Genomic DNA, 20,182 nt, shown 5'->3' on the forward strand with positions numbered 1-20,182 from the left:
CAACGGCGTGAGGTTCAACAAGAACAAGTGTCGGGTCTGACACTTGGGCCACAACAACCCCCTGCAGCGCTACAGGCTGGGGGAAGAGTGGTTAGAAAGAGCCCTGGGGGTGCTGATGGACAGGCGGCTGAACGTGAGCCAGCAGTGTGCCCAGGTGGCCAAGAAGGCCAATGGCATCCTGGCCTCTCTTAGGAATAGTGTAGCCAGCCGGTCTGGGGAAGGGATCGTCCCTCTGTACTGGGCACTGGTGAGGCCGCACCTTGAATCCTGTGTCCAGTTCTGGGCCCCGCACTGCAAGAGAGATGTTGAGGTGTGGGAGTAAGTCCAGAGGAGGGCGACCAAGGTGGTGAAGGGCCTGGAGGGTCTGACCTACGAGGAACGGCTGAGGGAGCTGGGGGTGTTTAGCCTGGAGGAGGCTCAGAGGTGACCTTAGTGCAGTCTACAACTGCCTGAAGGGAGGTTGTAGTGAAGTGGGAGTTGGCCTCTTCTCCCGGGCAACCAGCGATAGGACAAGAGGACACAGCCTCAAGCTTCGCCAGGGGAGGTTCAGGTTGGACATGAGGAAGCATTTCTTCTCAGCAAGGGTCATTAGCCATTGGAAGGGGCTGCCCAGGGAGGTGGTGGAGTCACCATCTCTGGAGGGGTTTAAGAAAAGCCTGGTCATTGCACTTAGTGCCCTGGTCTAGTTGCCATGGTGGTGTCAGGGCAATGGTTGGACTCGATGATCCCAGAGGGCTCTTCCAACCTGGTTGACTCTGTGATTCTGTGGGGTACACGGGGTGCGTGGTTTATGGGGGCTCACAGGGACTGGGACGCATGGGGACCAGGGCGCACGGTACTATCGGGGTGCACGGGGGCGTGCAGGGCCCTGGGGGCGCCAGGGCTCCGGGGGTGGAAGGTGCCTGCAGGAGCCCGCTGCCCCCCGGGGTGCCCTGCGGGCCGGGCTCTGCTCCAGAAACACCCATTTTTTGGTCAAAGAAGCAAATTTCTGAACTTGAGGAGCCTTCAGTGCACGAGAGTTAATGGAGCTCGCGGAGGGGGGAAGGCAGCGGGACGGCCCCGTGAGACTCGGGGTCAAGCCCAGCTAAACCCGGCTCTTCCCCCTCCCTCCTTGGTCCCTCGATGGCTTCAGCGACGCTGAACCCCAGGAAAAACCCAAACGAGTGTTTGAGAAAACAAAACTCCTTTAATACCGGAACCAAACGAGCCGTTTGGGGGAGCTGGAGGCGCCGGGAACGGTCGGTTCCCCCCGCGGAGGTGAAAAGGGAGAGTAAAAAAATACAGTACAAAAATATCTTCTCAGCAGAAAACCCCCCGGGTGGTTTTTGGGGGCGGTTCTTCGCCGAGACGCAGCGAGGAGGAACACGCCGACACTCTCCAGCTCACAAAAATCTTCATCTCGGGGTTTATGGATTTTTACCCCTCTTTAAAAAAATAACTAACTACTAAAATTAACTATATACACTTCTAAACCCCTCGTTTGTCAGAATTTACAACAGATTCTTTTCTCTTCCCCCTTAAATAAAAAGTTTTTTGGCAAAATCAGAACGAATCCTGCTTTGAAATAAATCCAAACGGGTTTTTTTCCCCTCTTTTTTCCCCCAAAAGTGGGGACTTAAAAAGTCTGTGGGTCGTAGAGCCTGGGCTCCCCCGAGGAGCTGGAGCCACGTGTCAGTCCCAACACCCCCAAACAAGAGGGTCCCAGCGGAAAAAGCTGATGGGAGCAGTAAAAATAAATAATAAAAATCTTATTTACTGAAACCCACAAGTCAAAGAGGGTTTTCTCTTTCCTTCCCACCCGCAGGGCAGAGCCCCAACACATCCTGTGGGGTCAGAAAATCCAATTAGAGCCACAGATAAAAAAAATTAATGTTTTTCTTCTCGTACATAATAAAATGAACCAAACCGAGTCTAAACTTTAGGCCTTGGCTTTTCTTGCGCCTCTGCTTTAAATAATAGTCACCAAACCCATGCAGGAACGACAAATGCTTCCCCTTAAAATCCTGAATCCTTAAATCCCGAGTCCTTAAATCCCAAGAATTTAAATCCTTAAAGCTAAACTCAAGAACGTTAACGCTGCTGCTCGGTTCCTCTCGCCAGAGCAGCAGCGTCCCTCCGACCCGGCGTCCCGCGTTACTCTCCAAAAATCCACAGGACGTTGACTCCCGACAAACCCAGATTGACCCGCCTGCAAAACCAAAAATTATCTTAATAAATCCAAGCCAATTAAAGCGCCTGTTTATAATATCACACAAAAAAATATCGATTCCACGCTTCGGCGTTTGAACAGGCGGGTGGGGGCGGGTGGGTGGAGGAGAAGACGAGGATTTGAACCCCGTTAATATCGATAAGATGTTGAGGGGTTGGAGCGAGTCCAGAGGAGGGCGACCAAGCTGGGGAAGGGTCTGGAGGGTCTGACCTACGAGGAACGGCTGAGGGAGCTGGGGGTGTTTAGCCTGGAGAAGAGGAGGCTCAGAGGTGACCTTAGTGCAGTCTACAACTACCTGAAGGGAGGTTGTAGTGGGGTGGGAGTCGGCCTCTTCTCCCAGGCAACCAGCGCTAGGACAAGAGGACACAGCCTCAAGCTTTGCCAGGGGAGGGTCAGGTTGGACATTAGGAAGAATTTCTTCTCAGCAAGGGTCATTAGCCATTGGAAGGGGCTGCCCAGGGAGGTGGTGGAGTCACCATCTCTGGAGGGGTTTAAAAAAAGCCTGGACATGGCACTTAGTGCCATGGTCTAGTTGCCATGGTGGTGTCAGGGCAATGGTTGGACTCGATGATCCCAGAGGGCTCTTCCAACCTGGTTGATTCTGTGATCCCGCTGTCGTGATTTCGGGTTGAAGCGCTTCAAAAGAGGACGCCCAGGGAACGGCGGGTACTTACCCCAACATCCCCGATTCTTTCGTCTTGATGATGCACAGGAACATGAGCAAGGTGTGGAACATGTTGTTTCTGCCCTGGATCCACGGGAAGAGAAAAGAGCTTAGAAATGGAGTCGCTGATGGGAAATCAGAGCGGTATTTCAGGGTAGAATCATAGGATGTGAGGGGCTGGAAGGGACCTCTGGAGACCATCAAGTCCAACCCCCCTGCCAGAGCAGGACCAATCTAGGGCAGGTCACACAGGAACGCATCCAGACGGGGCTTGAAAGTCTCCAGAGAAGGAGACTTCACACCCTCTCTGGGGAGCCTGTTCCAGGGCTCTGGAACCCTCACAGTAAAGAAGTTCTTCCTCATGTTGAGGTAGAACTTCCTGTGCTCCAGCTTGCATCCATTGCCCCTTGCACAAGTGACAAGAGGTTGCCCCTTTCCTCTTGACACCCAGCCCTCATCTATTTCTACCCATCAATCAGATCCCCTCTCAGTCTTCTCTTCTCCAGACTAAAAAGCCCCAGGTCTCTCAGCCTTTCCTCCTAAGGCAGGTGTTCCAGTCCCTTCATCATCCTCATAGCCCTCCGTTGGCCTCTCTCCAGTAGATCTCTGTCCCTCTTGAACTGGGGAGCCCAGAACTGAATGCAATACTCCAGGTAAGGTCTCACCAGGGGAGAGTAGAGGGGGAGGAGGACCTCCCTCGATCTGCTGGACACACTCTGCTTAATGCGCCCCAGGATCACAGAATCAACCAGGTTGGAAGAGCCCTCTGGGATCATCGAGTCCAACCATTGCCCTGACACCATCATGGCAACTAGACCAGGGCACTAAGTGCCATGTCCAGGCTTTTCTTAAACCCCTCCAGAGATGGTGACTCCACCACCTCCCTGAGCAGCCCCTTCCAATGGCTAATGACCCTTGCTGAGAAGAAATGCTTCCTAATGTCCAACCTGAACCTCCCCTGGCCAAGCTTGAGGCTGTGTCCTCTTGTCCTGTCGCTGGTTGCCTGGGAGAAGAGGCCGACTCCCAATATAATATATTTCCCAATATAATAAGCGACCGTAGAGAAAGATGTCACAAAATGGTGTTTCAGGGAGGGTTTTGCCATAATAATTTACTTTTTTCAATGAGGTAAATACCAGAAAAAGACCAAACGTGGGTTTTGGCTGGTTTATCATCTCCGAATGCTTTAAATGCCGTAGCGTTTTGGAAAGCAAGAGATCCAGCAACAACCAGGGCTCAATATAAAACGAAAATTTGCAGAATTTCACTGGTTTGAGACTGGAAACTTCCCCCTGCAATTCTTACGGGCAAGCACCGGGGCTCGGTGGCCTGAAGGGGTGAGAACGTGCATCAGGGACTACATGACTTGGTATTTTAAAATAAATTATCAGAAAATAAACAAGAGGAAGTTAGTACATATATATTTATGTATCTTAAATAGATACTAAAGCTGTTATTTAGTAGCAGATGAAGAACCACGTTGTGGTCAAAGACCACACTGATGTTTATCTCCTGCCTCGGGCCAGCCTACGCGTAAATTGTCGGAGCGAGTCCAGAGGAGGGTGACCAAGTGGTGAAGGGTCTGGAGGGTCTGACCTACGAGGAACGGCTGAGGGAGCTGGGGGTGTTTAGCCTGGAGAAGAGGAGGCTCCGAGGTGACCTTAGTGCAGTCTACAACTACCTGAAGGGAGGTTGTAGTGAAGTGGGAGTCGGCCTCTTCTCCCAGGCAACCAGCGCTAGGACAAGAGGACACAGCCTCAGGCTTGGCCAGGGGAGGTTCAGGTTGGACATTAGGAAGCATTTCTTCTCAGCAAGGGTCATTAGGCATTGGAATGGGCTGCCCAGGGAGGTGGTGGAGTCACCATCTCTGGAGGGGTTTAAGAAAAGACTGGACATGGCACTTAGTGCCATGGTCTAGTTGCCATGGTGGTGTCAGGGCAATGGTTGGACTCGATGATCCCAGAGGGCTCTTCCAACCTCATTGATTCTGTGACTCTGTAAATAGTCACTAAATGTGGCTAATTCCTTAAAAACCCACCCCAAATCAGACCCACCACTGATTTCCTGGCAGCGGGAGAAGAGCACGACCACCATCGTACCTTGGGAAGGTTGTAGACGTGGCGCTGGTAGATCAGCTCGTAGTGGGGTGGGTTGATGCTGCTTTGGTAGATGCAAAAGACGTTTTCGTTTGACGTGTCTGCGAAGGAGAAGTTTATAAAGACGAGGGGGATTTCAAGGGTGCTGCTGTGAGGTGAGAGGCAAAGAGCAGCTACACGTGGGTGCCGGTACCTGGTTTGTCTGGGGTCTGAAGGAAGTGTTGAGAAGTGAAGGTTTTGCCGTCGGGATACTTGGGGTGAGGCGGCAGCCTGGAGTCGAGGTAAGTGCAGAACACGTGCATGATGATCTGGGCAAAGAAAAACACATCTCACTTTCGTGTCCTTAAAAATACAGCAGCTTTCTTGCCATAAGCTCAGCCACGTGTCACTGTATGGGACAGCCTGGAGGTGTGACGCTGACTTAACCCCTCTGTGTTTAGGAGCCCAAGGCAGCTTAAAGCTCAAAGCAGAGATTGCAACGGTCCAGGCACGTCATTTTGGTTGGAAAGGACCTTTGAGATCATCAAGTCCAACCATTAACCCAGCACTGCCAAGGCCACCACTAACCCATGTCCCTCAGCACCACATCTACACGGCTTTTAAATCCCTCCAGGGATGGGGACTCCACCACTGCCCTGGGCAGCCTGTGCCAGTGCTTGACAACCCTTTCCATGAAGAAATTGTCCCTGATCTCCAATCTAAACCTCCCCTGGTGCAACCTGAGGCTGTTTCCTCTCATCCTATCACTTGTTACCTGGGAGAAGACACCTACTCCCACCTCGCTACACCCTCCTTTCAGGCAGTTGTAGAGAGCGAGAAGGTCTCCCCTCAGCCTCCTTTTCTCCAGACTAACCCCCCCCAGGTCCCTCAGCTGCTCCTCATCACACTTGTGCTCCAGACCCTTCACCACCTTCGTTGCCCTTCTCTGGACTCGCTCCAGCACCTCAAGGTCTTTCTTGTCGTGAGGGACCCAAAACTGCACCCAGGATTCGAGGTGCAGCCTCACCAGTGCCGAGTCCAGGGGGACGATCCCTGCCCTGGTCCTGCTGGCCACACTAGTGCTGATACAAGCCAGGATGCTGGTGGCCTTCTTGGCCACCTGGGCACACTGCTGGCTCATATTCAGCTGCCATCGACCAACACCCCCAGGTCCTTTTCCACCAGGCACTTTCCAGCCACTCTTCCCCCAGCCTGTAGTGGTGCGTGGGGTTGTTGTGACCACGTGTGGGATCCTGGCATCCTGCAGAATTTGGCAAAGTCACGGGTGTTGTTAGTGTATCAAGGCCAGAAACTCCAAACCATCTGTTTTTAGGGGTGGGTTCTGTACCAGCTGTGAGGATTTGGCTGAGAAGGGCAGAAGAAATCAAACTCCAGCTTTACTGACAGTACATCTTAACAAGACAATTTCTCTTCACAAAAGGCAAAACAAAAATCACTGGACAAACCTGAGCTGGCCACGAGTCTTATTAAGAATGCCAAAATTTTGAAATAAAGTCCTAGAACAAGTGTCCAGAAAACCACATCACAGCCTGCTATGTGTGTGTTAACCCTTCCTGGAGAGTTCTCAACATTTGATGTGGGCAATGTCACCAAATTAACTGTAATCTGATGTTTTCTGTGTTCATTATAAATAGAATGATCTATTTTGTAGAGAAAACAAGAGAGTTTCTCTGGGCTAAATGCCAAAAGTCTCAAGAAGTCTGGGAGATGCACCCTGGAAATCCCAGCTCTGTATCACCAGCAGCATGCTTAAAAATGTGAAATTCTATTTTTTTGATAGTAATTGTCTGAGTAAGTTAATGTCAAAACTTCACAGCAAGTGTTTATCTGAGTCTCTCCTATCAGAATTTCTTTCCCAGAATCCTTAAAAGTTTAATATATTGCCCAACACCACCCCTCCCAGCTGGCTGTGATAACTGACTGAATTATGGGGCGTGCTGCTCTGCCTCGTGATCTTTAAACACTTTGGAGCTCATCACTCTGCTGCCTATCAAGGCACTAAGAGTTGCTCCCTGGCCAGGCACTATCAATAATCTTCACAAAACCAAAATCAAATCCCCTTTCAAGACTGATTTTGTACAATTCCAGCTTCCAGCCATTGAATCTCATTCTATCTTTGTCAGCAAAGCTCTGACATTCAGATCTCCCGGGTTTTATTCTCACGAGTAACTGAAAATCTATTTACAGTGGGGAAAAAATAAATCACCCTAAGTCTACTTTCAGATACAGAGTTCAGCTGAAGGCTCCCAGTGCAAAGCCCGTTTTTCTACTCCCTGAATTGCTCTGTGGTCTTCCTTTTAATTATTTTAATTACCTCAGTTGAATTTTCAAGTCATTGTTTACACTGAGGTGCTGTTCCTCCCGAACTTTCAGATTAACGGGCTCAGCATCACTACAAGGCTCCTCTCAAGAAGAATGTGTGACATCTTCTGATTTCTCACAAAATATTACACAAAATATTGTTGCAGCAAGATGTCTTCGAAAACTTACAGAGGAGTCAGTGGGTAAGTCGGTGTCCCACTTGCGGCCTTTGAAATCCCCTCCTCTGTTCCAGCGGAATGAACTCATGCATCCTCCCTGAGAAAGCTCTGGAAGCAACACAATTTATTCAGTTATTGGGGGCTGAACGTGTATGAAAGTGGGATTTTATGCTAGTTTCAGGGGCTTCTGTTTCTGGTGTATGGACAAATTCAGCTAATGAAATGCTTGGAAAAATAATATGGGGAGGTAAATTTACAGGATGATTTTTATTTTCAGTTAATGAAGAGATTAAATCCAGCACTTTGCACCCCAAGCACACAGGAGGAAAAGGAGAAATAAAGCTTTTAAAAACCATTCCCAAAGTTACATCCAAGTCATGTATCATTCATAAGAAAAATGATAAAGTCAATATAGTGACACCACGTACCTTTGATCCTTTCAACCAAATACTCCTGGTTCGGTGTGAGATCCAGATACTGCACTAAGGCGTTCAGGGTTGGAATGAGCGGAGCTTTAACGAGCGCTGCCTGCTTCAGACTGCTGATGCTGGCTTCTGCAACACAAGAGCCAGCACGGGTCAGCTATGACCACCCCAGAACTCTGACCAGGCTCCCTTACCAGGCATCCACCAACATCCACTTGGAAGAGCAGAGGGAGAGTAACGAGGCGGGGACAAGGCCAGCGTTGAGCAGTTTTTCTACAGGCATCGCAACAGACGCGGCTCTTGAGGGGACACTACAACAAACAGCCTGCAAAAGGTGGATTTAATTTAAATGCAGCACACCAAATCCACTTCTTGGTTAAGGGGGTATAAATTTGAAGCAACAAGAGGAGTAGTTCCTTCAGAATTGTGTTGTGACATGAAAAATGGAACTCCAGTTTCTCAGAATTTAAAAAAATAGTTCAGAAAGTAGCTGATTTTAAGGAAGAATTTGGAAAAGCACATAGGGCTTGAGACACTGAGAGTTTATAGGGAGACACCAAGAGTCTACAGCACCTCTATCCTTGAAATGTTTTCTGACAATTTAATATGCAATAATCAATGGTAATTTGAGCCTTTAATTCCCCAGCAGTAAGTTTAGGGGGAAAAAAAAGAAAAGGAAGGAAAAAGAGAAGGAAAAAGAGAAGGAAAAAGAGAAGGAAAAAGAGAAGGAAAAAGAGAAGGAAAAAGAGAAGGAAAAAGAGAAGGAAAAAGAGAAGGAAAAAGAGAAGGAAAAAGAGAAGGAAAAAGAAAAGGAAAAAGAAAAGGAAAAAGAAAAGGAAAAAGAAAAGGAAAAAGAAAAGGAAAAAGAAAAGGAAAAAGAAAAGGAAAAAGAAAAGGAAAAAGAAAAGGAAAAAGAAAAGGAAAAAGAAAAGGAAAAAGAAAAGGAAAAAGAAAAGGAAAAAGAAAAGGAAAAAGAAAAGGAAAAAGAAAAGGAAAAAGAAAAGGAAAAAGAAAAGGAAAAAGAAAAGGAAAAAGAAAAGGAAAAAGAAAAGGAAAAAGAAAAGGAAAAAGAAAAGGAAAAAGAAAAGGAAAAAGAAAAGGAAAAAGAAAAGGAAAAAGAAAAGGAAAAAGAAAAGGAAAAAGAAAAGGAAAAAGAAAAGGAAAAAGAAAAGGAAAAAGAAAAGGAAAAAGAAAAGGAAAAAGAAAAGGAAAAAGAAAAGGAAAAAGAAAAGGAAAAAGAAAAGGAAAAAGAAAAGGAAAAAGAAAAAAGAAAAGAAAAGAGAGAACAGAGAGAACAGAGAGAAAAGAGAGAAAAAAGAAAAAAGAAAAAGAGAGGTTTATTAATTTTATATGAGCTAAGCATCAGTGTGACTTCATCAATATTTCCAGAAGTCTTATGAAGAACCTTTCCAGCTTACTGAAATGCAGGCCGTGGAACAAAGACCACACCAGTACAGAGCAGAAATGGAACAGCAATGTTTAACAGACCCAATTTATATAACACCTATGCAATGCCCCAGTGATGGAGCAGCTGCCCTCCACCGGGAACCCCAAAGCTCCTGCCTCCTCCTACCTCCGATCTGCAACTCTGGACACCCCATTCTCCTCAGCTGAGTGCTCACAGACTCGATCTCTTGGACAAGTGGCACCAGAATAGTCTCATTAATCCACTAGAAAAGAAAAATGTGAAAATTCAAGAGGTCAGAAGCAACAAAACTACGTAAAAAACCCCCAAGCCTTATATTACACCCTACTAGTCATCACCGTTACAGCCACAAAGGAGCTTCACAACAGCAACACTGAAGCCAAGCAAGCAGGAAAGTAATTAAATTAGAATATCAAGTTAGGCAGAGTTTAAAGGACTCTTTAATACCTTCTAAAAATGCCAGAAAATTCAATGTAAAGGAGTCAGGAAAACAAACCTCTAGAAAGTATCAGATAAAGCTTTTCTGAACAATGAGGAAAGGGGTATTATGAAGCACAGCCCTCCAACCATAAAGCTAATTTATTCTTTAATGAGTCCACTCCCTCTGAGATTTGTTTCAGGAAAGGAAGAAGCCGATAAACACTACGTGTGGGATCTGGGAACTGAAGCAAGCTGGCCCCAGGTTTAGGGACAGATGCTCAGGAATCAGGTATGGATCTCAGACGACTTTTGTTTCTCATCCAAAGGTGGATGAACTTTACAGCTGTGAAGTTTTCAGAATACAAACCACCGAGGACAGGGTGAAAACGCATCTCAGTACTCCTCTCTTACAAGCACGCTGTGTTGTTACCTCTTTGCATCAGCCCACCTCAATCCCCAAGACACTGCAATTCTTTCCACCTCTTGGCATACAGGGGACACAGAGGGGCTCTTCCTAAAACCTTTTTTCCTAAAAACCAGAGTCCTTAGAGATGGGACTTACGTTTCTGAACTTAGCAGTCCAGGAATCCATGTGATCAAGGAGCTGTCGGTTCATTGTCACCCGTGCCCAAACCTATGGAAAGGTTTATTATGTATAAGAACTTCATAGGATGCCACAAGTCTTTAGGGTTCTGATATTAACTACACCACATAATTCAAATTGCATTTTTCCCCAAAATTCTTATATATCTCCTGGCTGTATCGTGGGATTTCTACAGTGGCTTCACATACGACACTCCCACTCTCAGCATCAGCCCAAATTCAGTTTTAAGCTCTCTGCTCTATTAGGATAAAATTGATTTGAATTGTAGGCTTGATTTAAGAGGGATTTGAATGGGCAGCTTTATTAGGTTAATGTAGGAAATAAAGCGAATTGATCAAATTTAACTGAAGCCACATGAATTGTATTCCTTCGCATCAGACTTCTTTCAGGCAATGCTTTATATCCTTCAGCTGTTCCACACAGATCCATTTCAAGTCAATTTTTATATCACAAATGTATTTTATCCAGCATAAGCCTTGCTCTCTGAGGGAGAAATAATTTCCCAACTACAATTCAGAATTTGAAATGTCCATTTACAGTGAAGCTGTATGAAGTTGGTTAAATGCTAGAGGATTTCTCTCTCCAACGTTTCTGATACAGTTCAAATCCAAACCTTTGCACAAAACTGTCTATTTTAGAGGCCTGTTTCTCCCTCTTGATCCCCTTGCTGTTGAATTTACCTCTTCTGCAGCCTGTTTCGAGCTCAGATCAGCTTCGTCCTTGTGTGCTGACGGAGCCTGGGACCTGCAAGCCAGCTGATACTGGAACTTTCTCAGCATCTGTGAGTAGTCTGCCATGGAACGGCTGTAGTTCCAAAAACTTGGGCTGCTGGAAGGAGAGCTGGAATCTGAACTTCCTGAAACCATTCATTAAAGAGTCACGTAGTGCCAAGTAATTCTAGAAGCAGCACTACAGGCAATAGGTCAGTGATATTAAGGCTTTGACAGGAGACACGAACACAAACTGCCACAAATACCTACACTGAAGTCAGTCTGCATAAACACTGATATCACCCTTGATTGTTCCTATCCAGGAGAAAAACCAGCTGCAGGTAATTCACCCCCTTTATCTGAAACGCCTTCTCCACAAGATATCCCTCTCCTCAAGGTGATAAAGCCACTCATCATGCTCCACTACAGCCAACAAATACTACAGAAACAATCTATCAGCAGATGTTCCACGTGCTGCAGCAGCAGCATATATCCTACCCAAAGGAATACTTTGGAGGAAAGCTTTCTGAAGCTCCTAAGCCATGGAGACATGTAGAAAGGATGGCGTCCCACCTCGTGTGCTAATTACTCAGTAGAAGACTAAACTGGTCAGCAGGCGCCTTTACCAAGGTCACAGGTGATGACCATAAATGAGTTAGGTCTGTTTACTAGTACAAGTACACTGGAATCCTTTGCCACTTTTCTCATCTGCAAAAGTCAACCTCAAATAAATCAAACACCTTCTCAGAATCACAGAATCAATGAGGTTGGAAGAGCCCTCTGGGATCATCCAGTCCAACCATTGCCCTGACACCACCATGGCAACTAGACCAGGGCACTAAGTGCCATGTCCAGGCTTTCCTTAAACACCTCCAGAGATGGTGACTCCACCACCTCCCTGGGCAGCCCCTTCCAATGGCTAATGAACCTTGCTGAGAAGAAATGCTTCCTAATGGCCAACCTGAACCTCCCCTGGCCAAGCTTGAGGCTGTGTCCTCTTGTCCTATCACTAGCTGCCTGGGAGAAGAGGTCAACTCGCACCCCGCTACAACCTCCTTTCAGGTAGTTGTAGACTGCACTAAGGTCACCTCTGAGCCTCCTCTTCTCCAGGCTAAACACCCCCAGCTCCCTCAGCCGTTCCTCGTAGGTCAGACCCTCCAGACCCTTCCCCAGCTTGGTCGCCCTCCTCTGGACTCCTTGCCAAGCTTTTCCAATCAAATCTGGTTACTTACCCAGTTGAATTCTGTTTTGTTTCTCTTCTTCGTTTCGAAGGAAGGTGTCCAGTGACACGAGGTCTGTCATATAGTCTTCTTTGCCGGTGGGAGAGTTATACATAACGGGGGAAGAGCGGGAACGAGACCTTAGCCCGCCGCTTTCCACTGGTCCGATACTCGTGGGGTATGGTGATCCACTGGGAGAGGGGTTGAAGGTGGAAGCCTGAATAAAAATAAATGGTTGTGTCACATGAGGAAGACAGAATTACACCTTGATTTGTAAATGACACAGAATCACAGAATCATTTTGGTTGGAAAAGACCTTTAAGATCATAGAGTCCAACCGCTAACCCAGCACTGCCAAGGCCACCACTAACCCATGTCCCTCAGCACCACATCTACACGGCTTTTAAATCCCCCCAGGGATGGGGACTCCACCACTGCCCTGGGCAGCCTGTGCCAGCGCTTGACAACCCTTTCCATGAAGAAATTGTCCCTGATCTCCAATCTAAACCTCCCCTGGCACAACTTGAGGCTGTTTCCTCTCATCCCATCACTTGTTACTTGGGAGAAGAGACCGACCCCCACCTCGCTACACCCTCCTTTCACGTAGTTGTAGAGAATATAAATGAATAAACATGAATATAAAAGACTCCTGTTTGGGGTTTGGGTTGTTTTTTGTTTTTGTTTTTTTTTTCTCCTTTGCATTTACATTCTGGTTTTTGATTTTTGTTCTGAAACAAATTAGTCACTCTAAAACAAATGAAGTGACACCACCTAAAAAGGACAAATCCTGATGTGACAAATTGCCATGATTTGCAAAAGGAGCAAATGAACAAATACAGAATCACACAGAATCACAGAATCAATCAGGTTGGAAGAGCCCTCTGGGATCATCGAGTCCAACCATTGCCCTGACACCACCCTGTCAACTAGACCAGGGCACTAAGTGCCACATCCAGGCTTTTCTTAAACACCTCCAGAGATGGTGACTCCACCACCTCCCTGGGCAGCCCCTTCCAATGGCTAATGACCCTTGCTGAGAAGAAATGCTTCCTAATGTCCAACCTGAACCTCCCCTGGCCAAGCTTGAGGCTGTGTCCTCTTGTCCTAGCGCTGGTTGCCTGGGAGAAGAGGCCGACTCCCACCCCGCTACAACCTCCCTTCAGGTAGTTGTAGACTGCACTAAGGTCACCTCTGAGCCTCCTCTTCTCCAGGCTAAACACCCCCAGCTCCCTCAGCCGTTCCTCAGAGGTCAGACCCTCCAGACCCTCTCTGCTGGGTGCTGCGCACCTTCGATGGCGTATGGCACAACACAAGGGCCAAGCTGTACCCTTGGGAGCTGCCTTGGTCGTTACCTTGCTGTAGCTGCTGCCTGGTGAATAGGTTACAGCACCGCCGTAAGAAGCGCCGCTGCTTGACAGAGCCTGTAGCTGAGGGCTGTACCCTGTGATACAACCGGTAGTAAACTTTGGACTGGCACTGGGGGAGCGGGATGGGCTGTAACTCAGCACGCTCTGACCCTGGATTGGAGGAGAAGGTGTCGAAGACGGGACTTTCTTTGCTGCCAGCTCACGTGGGGGAGTTGTTTGTACCGCTGTGATAAGGAAGAACAGAATTAGCATTGTGGGTGCAGGAGCCCCAGCCTCTCCTCCCTTTAAATGCCCAACAAATCACACACACAACGCTACCTTAAGGCAATTTTAAAAAGATGCTACAAGGGACGTTAGAAAAATCTGGCCCCTACAGAACTCAGCCACTGACAGGAAAAAAAAGAGAGAGACTGAGACACACGACCACAACTCAGTACAAACCCCACAGCTTCACACTTCAGTTAGGCTAAAAATTCCTTGTCCAGCCTCACGATGTTCGAGTCTCTCCCTGTCCTTCAGCAGCCACTACCATCCTGTCCTTTTTCACAGCGTGTTTGTTTCCCCTCCAGTTCTCCCACAAACACTCATCAAATCACCACCTGATGTCATGAATTAAAATTCACGACATCATGACATGACTGCTCATGTCAGAGGAGGTAATTCAGAACTCACTTCACTAAAGAATCCTGCTATTGAGAAAGATATAGTCTCAAAACACACAAAAAAAAGAATAAAGATTGCCAGAAGTATTTATTACACCCACCTGCATTCCGCAACCCCAGCAGGGTCTGCTGGCCAGGACTCATGACCAAGCTCGTCGGTGCCACTGTGTATTTGAAGTACCTCCAGAAATCAAACAGGGCGTTGAGGCTGAACAGAGATGCAAGTGCAAGTTCTAGGGGAAAACCAGAAGTTTTTATCATAGCTTAAGTGTCAGGAATAATAAAAGTATTTGCAGGCATAAGTCCATGAAAAATAGATCATTATTAGTGCTGTCAATAAGTACCAATTTGGGCAAGTATCTCAGATTTCTTCACCTTCTTATGCAAGAACCATTGGAGATAGTCTCAGTATAGCAAGGGAAATTAATTTATATCACTAAAATTGATTTTTAAAAAATGAAGTTGTTTTCCAAAAAGGACACAAACTACTGCAATGAAGTTTCACAGTATTCCTCAAACGTCATCGTCTGTCAAATCATGTCACTCATCTCATGATTTTTCTCTGCCTCTTGCTTCACCCTCTAGTAGTATTTCACACAATCAATCAGGTTGCAAGAGCCCTCTGGGATCATCGAGTCCAACCATTGCCCTGACACCACCATGGCAACTAGATCATGGCACTAAGTGCCATGTCCAGGCTTTTCTTAAACCCCTCCAGAGATGGTGACTCCACCACCTCCCTGGGCAGCCCCTTCCAATGGCTAATGACCCTTGCTGAGAAGAAATGCTTCCTAATGTCCAACCTGAACCTCCCTTGAAATGCTGCAGCGACTCACCAATATACCAGAGTGGCCAATATGTGATGTTGTAATACGAGCTTATGAGTTTCCCAGTCCTGAAAAGAAAACCAAGAAGTGACCTTTTTTTGCAACAATTTGGTCCCAGGGAAATATTTAGGGATATACAAAGTAGGATGCTTTGTGTGTTTGAACCTTACGTAACAATTAACGTACATTTCAGTATAGATCATGCCTGCAACAGACACGTTAAGGAGTCCCCAGGCCAAGACCACTTTCCGGGCTTCAGTCTCCTTCCTCATCTTGATGGTCCTGTCGATGAGGGAAGTCGCTGGACTCTGTTCTGGCGTCATTATCTGTAACAAGAAACCCAGAGAAATGACAGAATCTGTCAACTTTTATACAGTAACATTCTCAGGCAGCATAAGATTAAGCAGTAATCCAAAACAAACTACATAAATGGACCTTTAGCCAGAGTCATGCTTAGTGTATTAAAAAAAAAGGCATTGTTTTTACCAGTAAAAATAGGTAATATTTCTTTGATTAACTCTGTCAGCACTGTCACCTCATCACCGAGGAACAGCGTCCACTGTCTCCAGTGAGATGCAAATCACAGAGGCAGATTCCAACCTCATTTCTGAAAAATAACATCCTTCAGAAGCGAGAGGCAAAGCTCCTGCCTTCTCCAAGCAAAGGAAGCCAGAGGAAGGAAAGGCCTTGCACAGCTCTGCAGTTCTTCCATTGAAAATTCCCACTCATTTCAGCTGATAACAGAGTATTTTCAGACTGTACAGCCACCTCCTGTGGGTTCAGTACATCGGAAAGGTGGCTAAATTTACGCCCTCTAACACCTTATGTGAAAGAAATAACCCTGGGGACATTTTCTGCTGGTCCTGTCACCCAAATCCACTACTGCTCCTTTCTGCAACTCGCTTAAAAACTTGTCACATAATTCTTCACTAGATGGGAACATAAATAATTTGCTTTTTGGGACAAATAATTCAACTGTATATTACTACCTAAAAAAAAAGAAATTAAAAAATACAAACCCCAAATCCCATTACCTGCTTCTTACTGGCATGACGATGAAACAGTTAACATCAGGATTACTGGAAGAATTACACAAGAATATGTTGCCTGGTACTTTTTTTGACAGGTTTTTCACCCAGTTTGAGCCCCAAGGCTTCCCTTCCCACACTGACAAGTGTAGCAGCCCTAAGCAGAGATCCTCTCCCCCATCCTCACACTCCCAACTTCTCTCCCTGAACCATGTCCTCCTACAGAAGTAGAAACTACACTGTTAGGCACTGAAATAAAAGGGAGATTTGGCCCCTCTCTACTCTCTCAGGAGGGCTGGGTGTGGGTTTTCACCTCCAAACTGAAATACGTTCCCCCATACCCCCTGCCCTCATCCACTAAGGCACAGTAATGAAGGAAGGCTTCACCTTGATAACCCCTAAGACACTGACCCCAGTGCCACACCTGGAGGTCCCCCACATCTCCCCTTGCCCCAAACCCCCCAGCTTCCCCCATGCATGCCCCTCTGTCACACATTGCCCCAGCTCCCCTTGCCCAAGACCCCACAGCACCCTCCACCCAGATCTCACTGTCACACACGAGAAACCCCCATAGTTCCCCCTGCCACACACAGGGACCCTCTGAGCTCCCCCTGCCCAGACCCCACTGTCAGATGCAGGCAGCCTCCACATCTCCCCCCACCCAGCACCCCCATACCACCTCAGGGGGCCTCTACAGCTCCCCCCACCCAGACCCCACTGTCAGAGAAGCTGCCTCACCGCTCTCCCCACCCAGACCTCACCGTTACACACACGCAGCCCCACAGATCGCACCGCCCACGTCCCTGTCACACAGAAGAGGCCCCACATCCCCCCCTCATCCTAACCCTTGTCACACGGAGGTGGCCCCACATCTCCCCCCAATCCTGACCCATCAAGTGGAGGCAGCCCCACATCTCCCCCCAATCCTGACCCCTGTCACACGGAGGCGGCCCCACATCTTCCCCCCATCCTGACTCATCACACGGAGGCGGCCCCACATCTCCCCCCCATCCTGACCCATCGCACAGAGGTGGCCCCACATCTCCCCCCCACCCTGACCCCTGTCACATGGAGGCTGTCCCACATCTCCCCTCAACCCCCCATCCCGACCCCTGTCACACAGAGGTGGCCCCACATCTCCCCCCCATCCTGACCCATCACACAGAGGCGGCCCCACATCTCCCCCCCATCCTGACCCATCACACGGAGGTGGCCCCACATCTCCCCCCCATCCTGACCCATCGCACAGAGGCGGCCCCTCAGCTCCACCCGCCCACAGCCCTGTCACACCCGGGTGGCCCAAGGCCTCCAGGGCTCGCTGCCGGACACTGCCCGGCTCTAGACAGCCCCGCCTCAGAGGCCCCGGTGCAGGCCCGATGAGCCAGGCGGTGCCGGCGGCGGGCAGTCACAGTACCTGCCGAAGGGCTGAGGGTCAGGGCAGGCGCGGGGACACACAATCCCCCCCGGGGAGGGCAGGGGCAGCCCCTTTTCCCAGCCGGGGGGACGCAGGGCAGAGCGCTCCCCTCACACCCGCCACAGGCACCGGCCGCGCCGCAACGGCCGCGCCGTAACGGTCGCGCCGTCTGCGCCTGCGCGAGCGCCGCGTCACGGCCTGCGCCGCGCGGAGGCGGGGCCTGTTGCTATGGGGACGGCGGGGGCGCTCGCGCGGCGGCCGTTGGGCCCCGGCGTGTTTTGGCGGGAAGGCGCGCGTGAGGCGGGCGGCGGGGCGGCCATGTTGGCCGCGCCGGGTGGTGTGAAGATGGCGGGGGGGGGGGATGACCAGCTAACGCGCTGTCCCATGCGATTGCTGTGTTTTCCCTAATTAATTTCCAATTTAAACTAATTGATTACACATAGTAACGTATATCAGACCTCACGTTGCCAAGGTCAACAGTTTTACTTCAGTTCAAACAGTTCTTTACAACAGTTCAAACTTCTGTGAGGGTGCCAGAGCCCTGGCACAGGCTGCCCACGGAGGGTGGGGAGTCTCCTTCTCTGGAGATATTCAAACCCGACTGGACATGACCCTGTGCAACGTGCTCTGGGTGACCCTGCTTTGGTAGGGGGTTGGACTAGATGATCTCCAGAGGTCCCTTCCAACCCCAACCAGTCCGGGATTTTGTGATTCTGTGATTCTGCGAACAGTTAAAACTTTAAGAGATTTTGGGTCTGTTTGCACGCTGTACAGGCGTAATGTATTTACGATCTGAAATGCTGTAAAGGAAGAGGGTTGTGTGAATTTTGTGCTAAATGGGTATATCCAGAAAGTATTCCCTGAGGTAAAGATGGTCCAAATTGACGTGGTGGCTTTGGGTAACATGTTTGTCTCATTAAGTCTGGATGGCAAATCATGCAACATAGTCAGTGTGGTGATATACTGACTTCTCTCAGTGACATTTTCATGTGATACATCCTTTTGAGGCAAGAACAGAACGGTAGGTCAGCACATGGGAAGAATCTGGAGACAGATCCGGAGCACAACCGTTATGAGGAGCAGCTGAGGGAGCTGAGGGTGTTTAGTCTGGAGAAAAGGAGGCTGAGGGGAGACCTTCTCGCTCTCTACAACTGCCTGAAAGGAGGGTGTAGCGAGGTGGGGTCAGTCTCTTCTACCAGGTAACAAGTGATAGGACGAGAGGAAACGGCCTCAGGTTGTGCCAGGGGAGGTTTAGATTGGAGATCAGGGACAATTTCTTCACCAAAAGGGTTGCCAAGCACTGGAACAGGCTGCCCAGGGCAGTGGTGGGGTCCCCATCGCTGGAGGGATTTAAAAGCCGTGTAGATGTGGTGCTGAGGGACATGGGTTAGTGGTGGCCTTGGCAGTGCTGGTTTAACGGTTGGACTTGATGATCTTAAAGGTCCTTTCCAAACAAAACAATTCCATGATTCTAATCGGGAGGCAACAAAGCGAGAGGAGCTGGATAGAGGAGCCAGACCTGGCCCAGGGAGGCATATTGAGCTGAGGTGTCTGCAACAGCTTGTACAAGGTGGCAGCAGCTTTGCAAAAGAAAAATTATATGGGATATTCTGATTATCTGGGATATCCAGCCTATTTCTTAATTTTTCCCAGTCTGATTTCAGTTTGGGTAAATATGGTAAGTTCCAGGTTGTCCCACTGTAAAGGCTGGTGGAATGTGTTAGTCCTTTATAAAAAGCTGGTTATAGGAAACATATGGTAATAAAAATAAAGTTGGAGAAAGGGAGGTGACAAATTTAAACAGGATGAAAGTTGGTTTGGTAGATCCATGCCAATGGGTGATTTCGGTTGGTTTGAAAGTCTCTTGACTTTGACTCTTTTCCCGAGCAAGAGGATGAAAGAAAGAAAAGCATGAAATGGAGATAATATTGAAGGACTGTTAAAAGCCTACTTTGGCCTCATAGTCTCAAACAGCTATTTGAGGATGGGGTGAATCACCCTTCATCAGTTACAGAGGAAGAAGAGCCTTGTTCTGATGCGATTCCCAGCTTTGATACTGCTCGAGTGAGAAATGAATCTCACCCAACATTCCCAAATGCTACAGACCACCAGGACTTGAAGGCACTTCCCCAAATTGCAGCCAAAGGACTTAATGGGCAGAAAAGAGGCAACTTTACGATTCCGTCATCCCCATGGCTCCGCAGGTGGCCGACATGTCAGGGCTTTCTGAGGTGGTCACCTGGACAATGAGTTGCTGAGGGGCTGCTCTGAATGCAGAAATGCTCGCCCCTCGCAGGGAGGTCGTCCCCGTGTCCCACATCCAGCGCTGAGGCTCCATGGGATACCCTTTTTCATCTCTGACGTACGAGGAACGGCTGAGGGAACTGGGGGTGTTTAGCCTGGAGAAGAGGAGGCTCAGAGGTGACCTTATTGCAGTCTACAACTACCTGAAGGGAGGTTGTAGCGCAGTGGGAGTCGGCCTCTTCTCCCAGGCAACTAGTGATAGGACAGGAGGACACAGCCTCAAGCTTGGCCAGGGGAGGTTCAGGTTGGACATTAGGAAGCATTTCTTCTCAGCAAGGGTCATTAGCCATTGGAAGGGGCTGCCCAGGGAGGTGGTGGAGTCCCCA

General features: G+C 48.5%; 1 protein-coding gene across 2 annotated transcripts; it reads right to left on the reverse strand.

Moving 5' to 3' along the window:
* Nucleotides 1-1,166: 1,166 nt before the first annotated feature.
* On the reverse strand, nucleotides 1,167-17,708 carry TMEM209 (transmembrane protein 209). 2 transcript variants are annotated; one of them, XM_068401235.1, is made up of 16 exons: nucleotides 17,553-17,708; nucleotides 16,145-16,189; nucleotides 15,297-15,436; nucleotides 15,120-15,178; nucleotides 14,385-14,516; nucleotides 13,607-13,845; nucleotides 12,267-12,471; nucleotides 11,005-11,180; nucleotides 10,283-10,354; nucleotides 9,448-9,544; nucleotides 7,878-8,003; nucleotides 7,460-7,557; nucleotides 5,163-5,277; nucleotides 4,973-5,070; nucleotides 2,884-2,957; nucleotides 1,167-2,188 (listed from the first exon to the last, which is right to left on the reverse strand). In XM_068401235.1, exons 3-16 carry the CDS (start codon nucleotides 15,431-15,433, stop codon nucleotides 2,134-2,136), a joined length of 1,683 nt encoding a protein of 560 aa, XP_068257336.1. In that variant the 5' UTR covers nucleotides 15,434-15,436; nucleotides 16,145-16,189; nucleotides 17,553-17,708; the 3' UTR covers nucleotides 1,167-2,133. The 2 variants fall into 2 exon arrangements, with proteins under 2 accessions (XP_068257336.1, XP_068257337.1); XM_068401236.1 differs by lacking the exon at nucleotides 16,145-16,189.
* Nucleotides 17,709-20,182: the final 2,474 nt, after the last annotated feature.

Source organism: Nyctibius grandis, chromosome 5 (genome assembly GCF_013368605.1).
Source record: "Nyctibius grandis isolate bNycGra1 chromosome 5, bNycGra1.pri, whole genome shotgun sequence".
Classification (NCBI taxonomy): domain Eukaryota; kingdom Metazoa; phylum Chordata; class Aves; order Nyctibiiformes; family Nyctibiidae; genus Nyctibius; species Nyctibius grandis.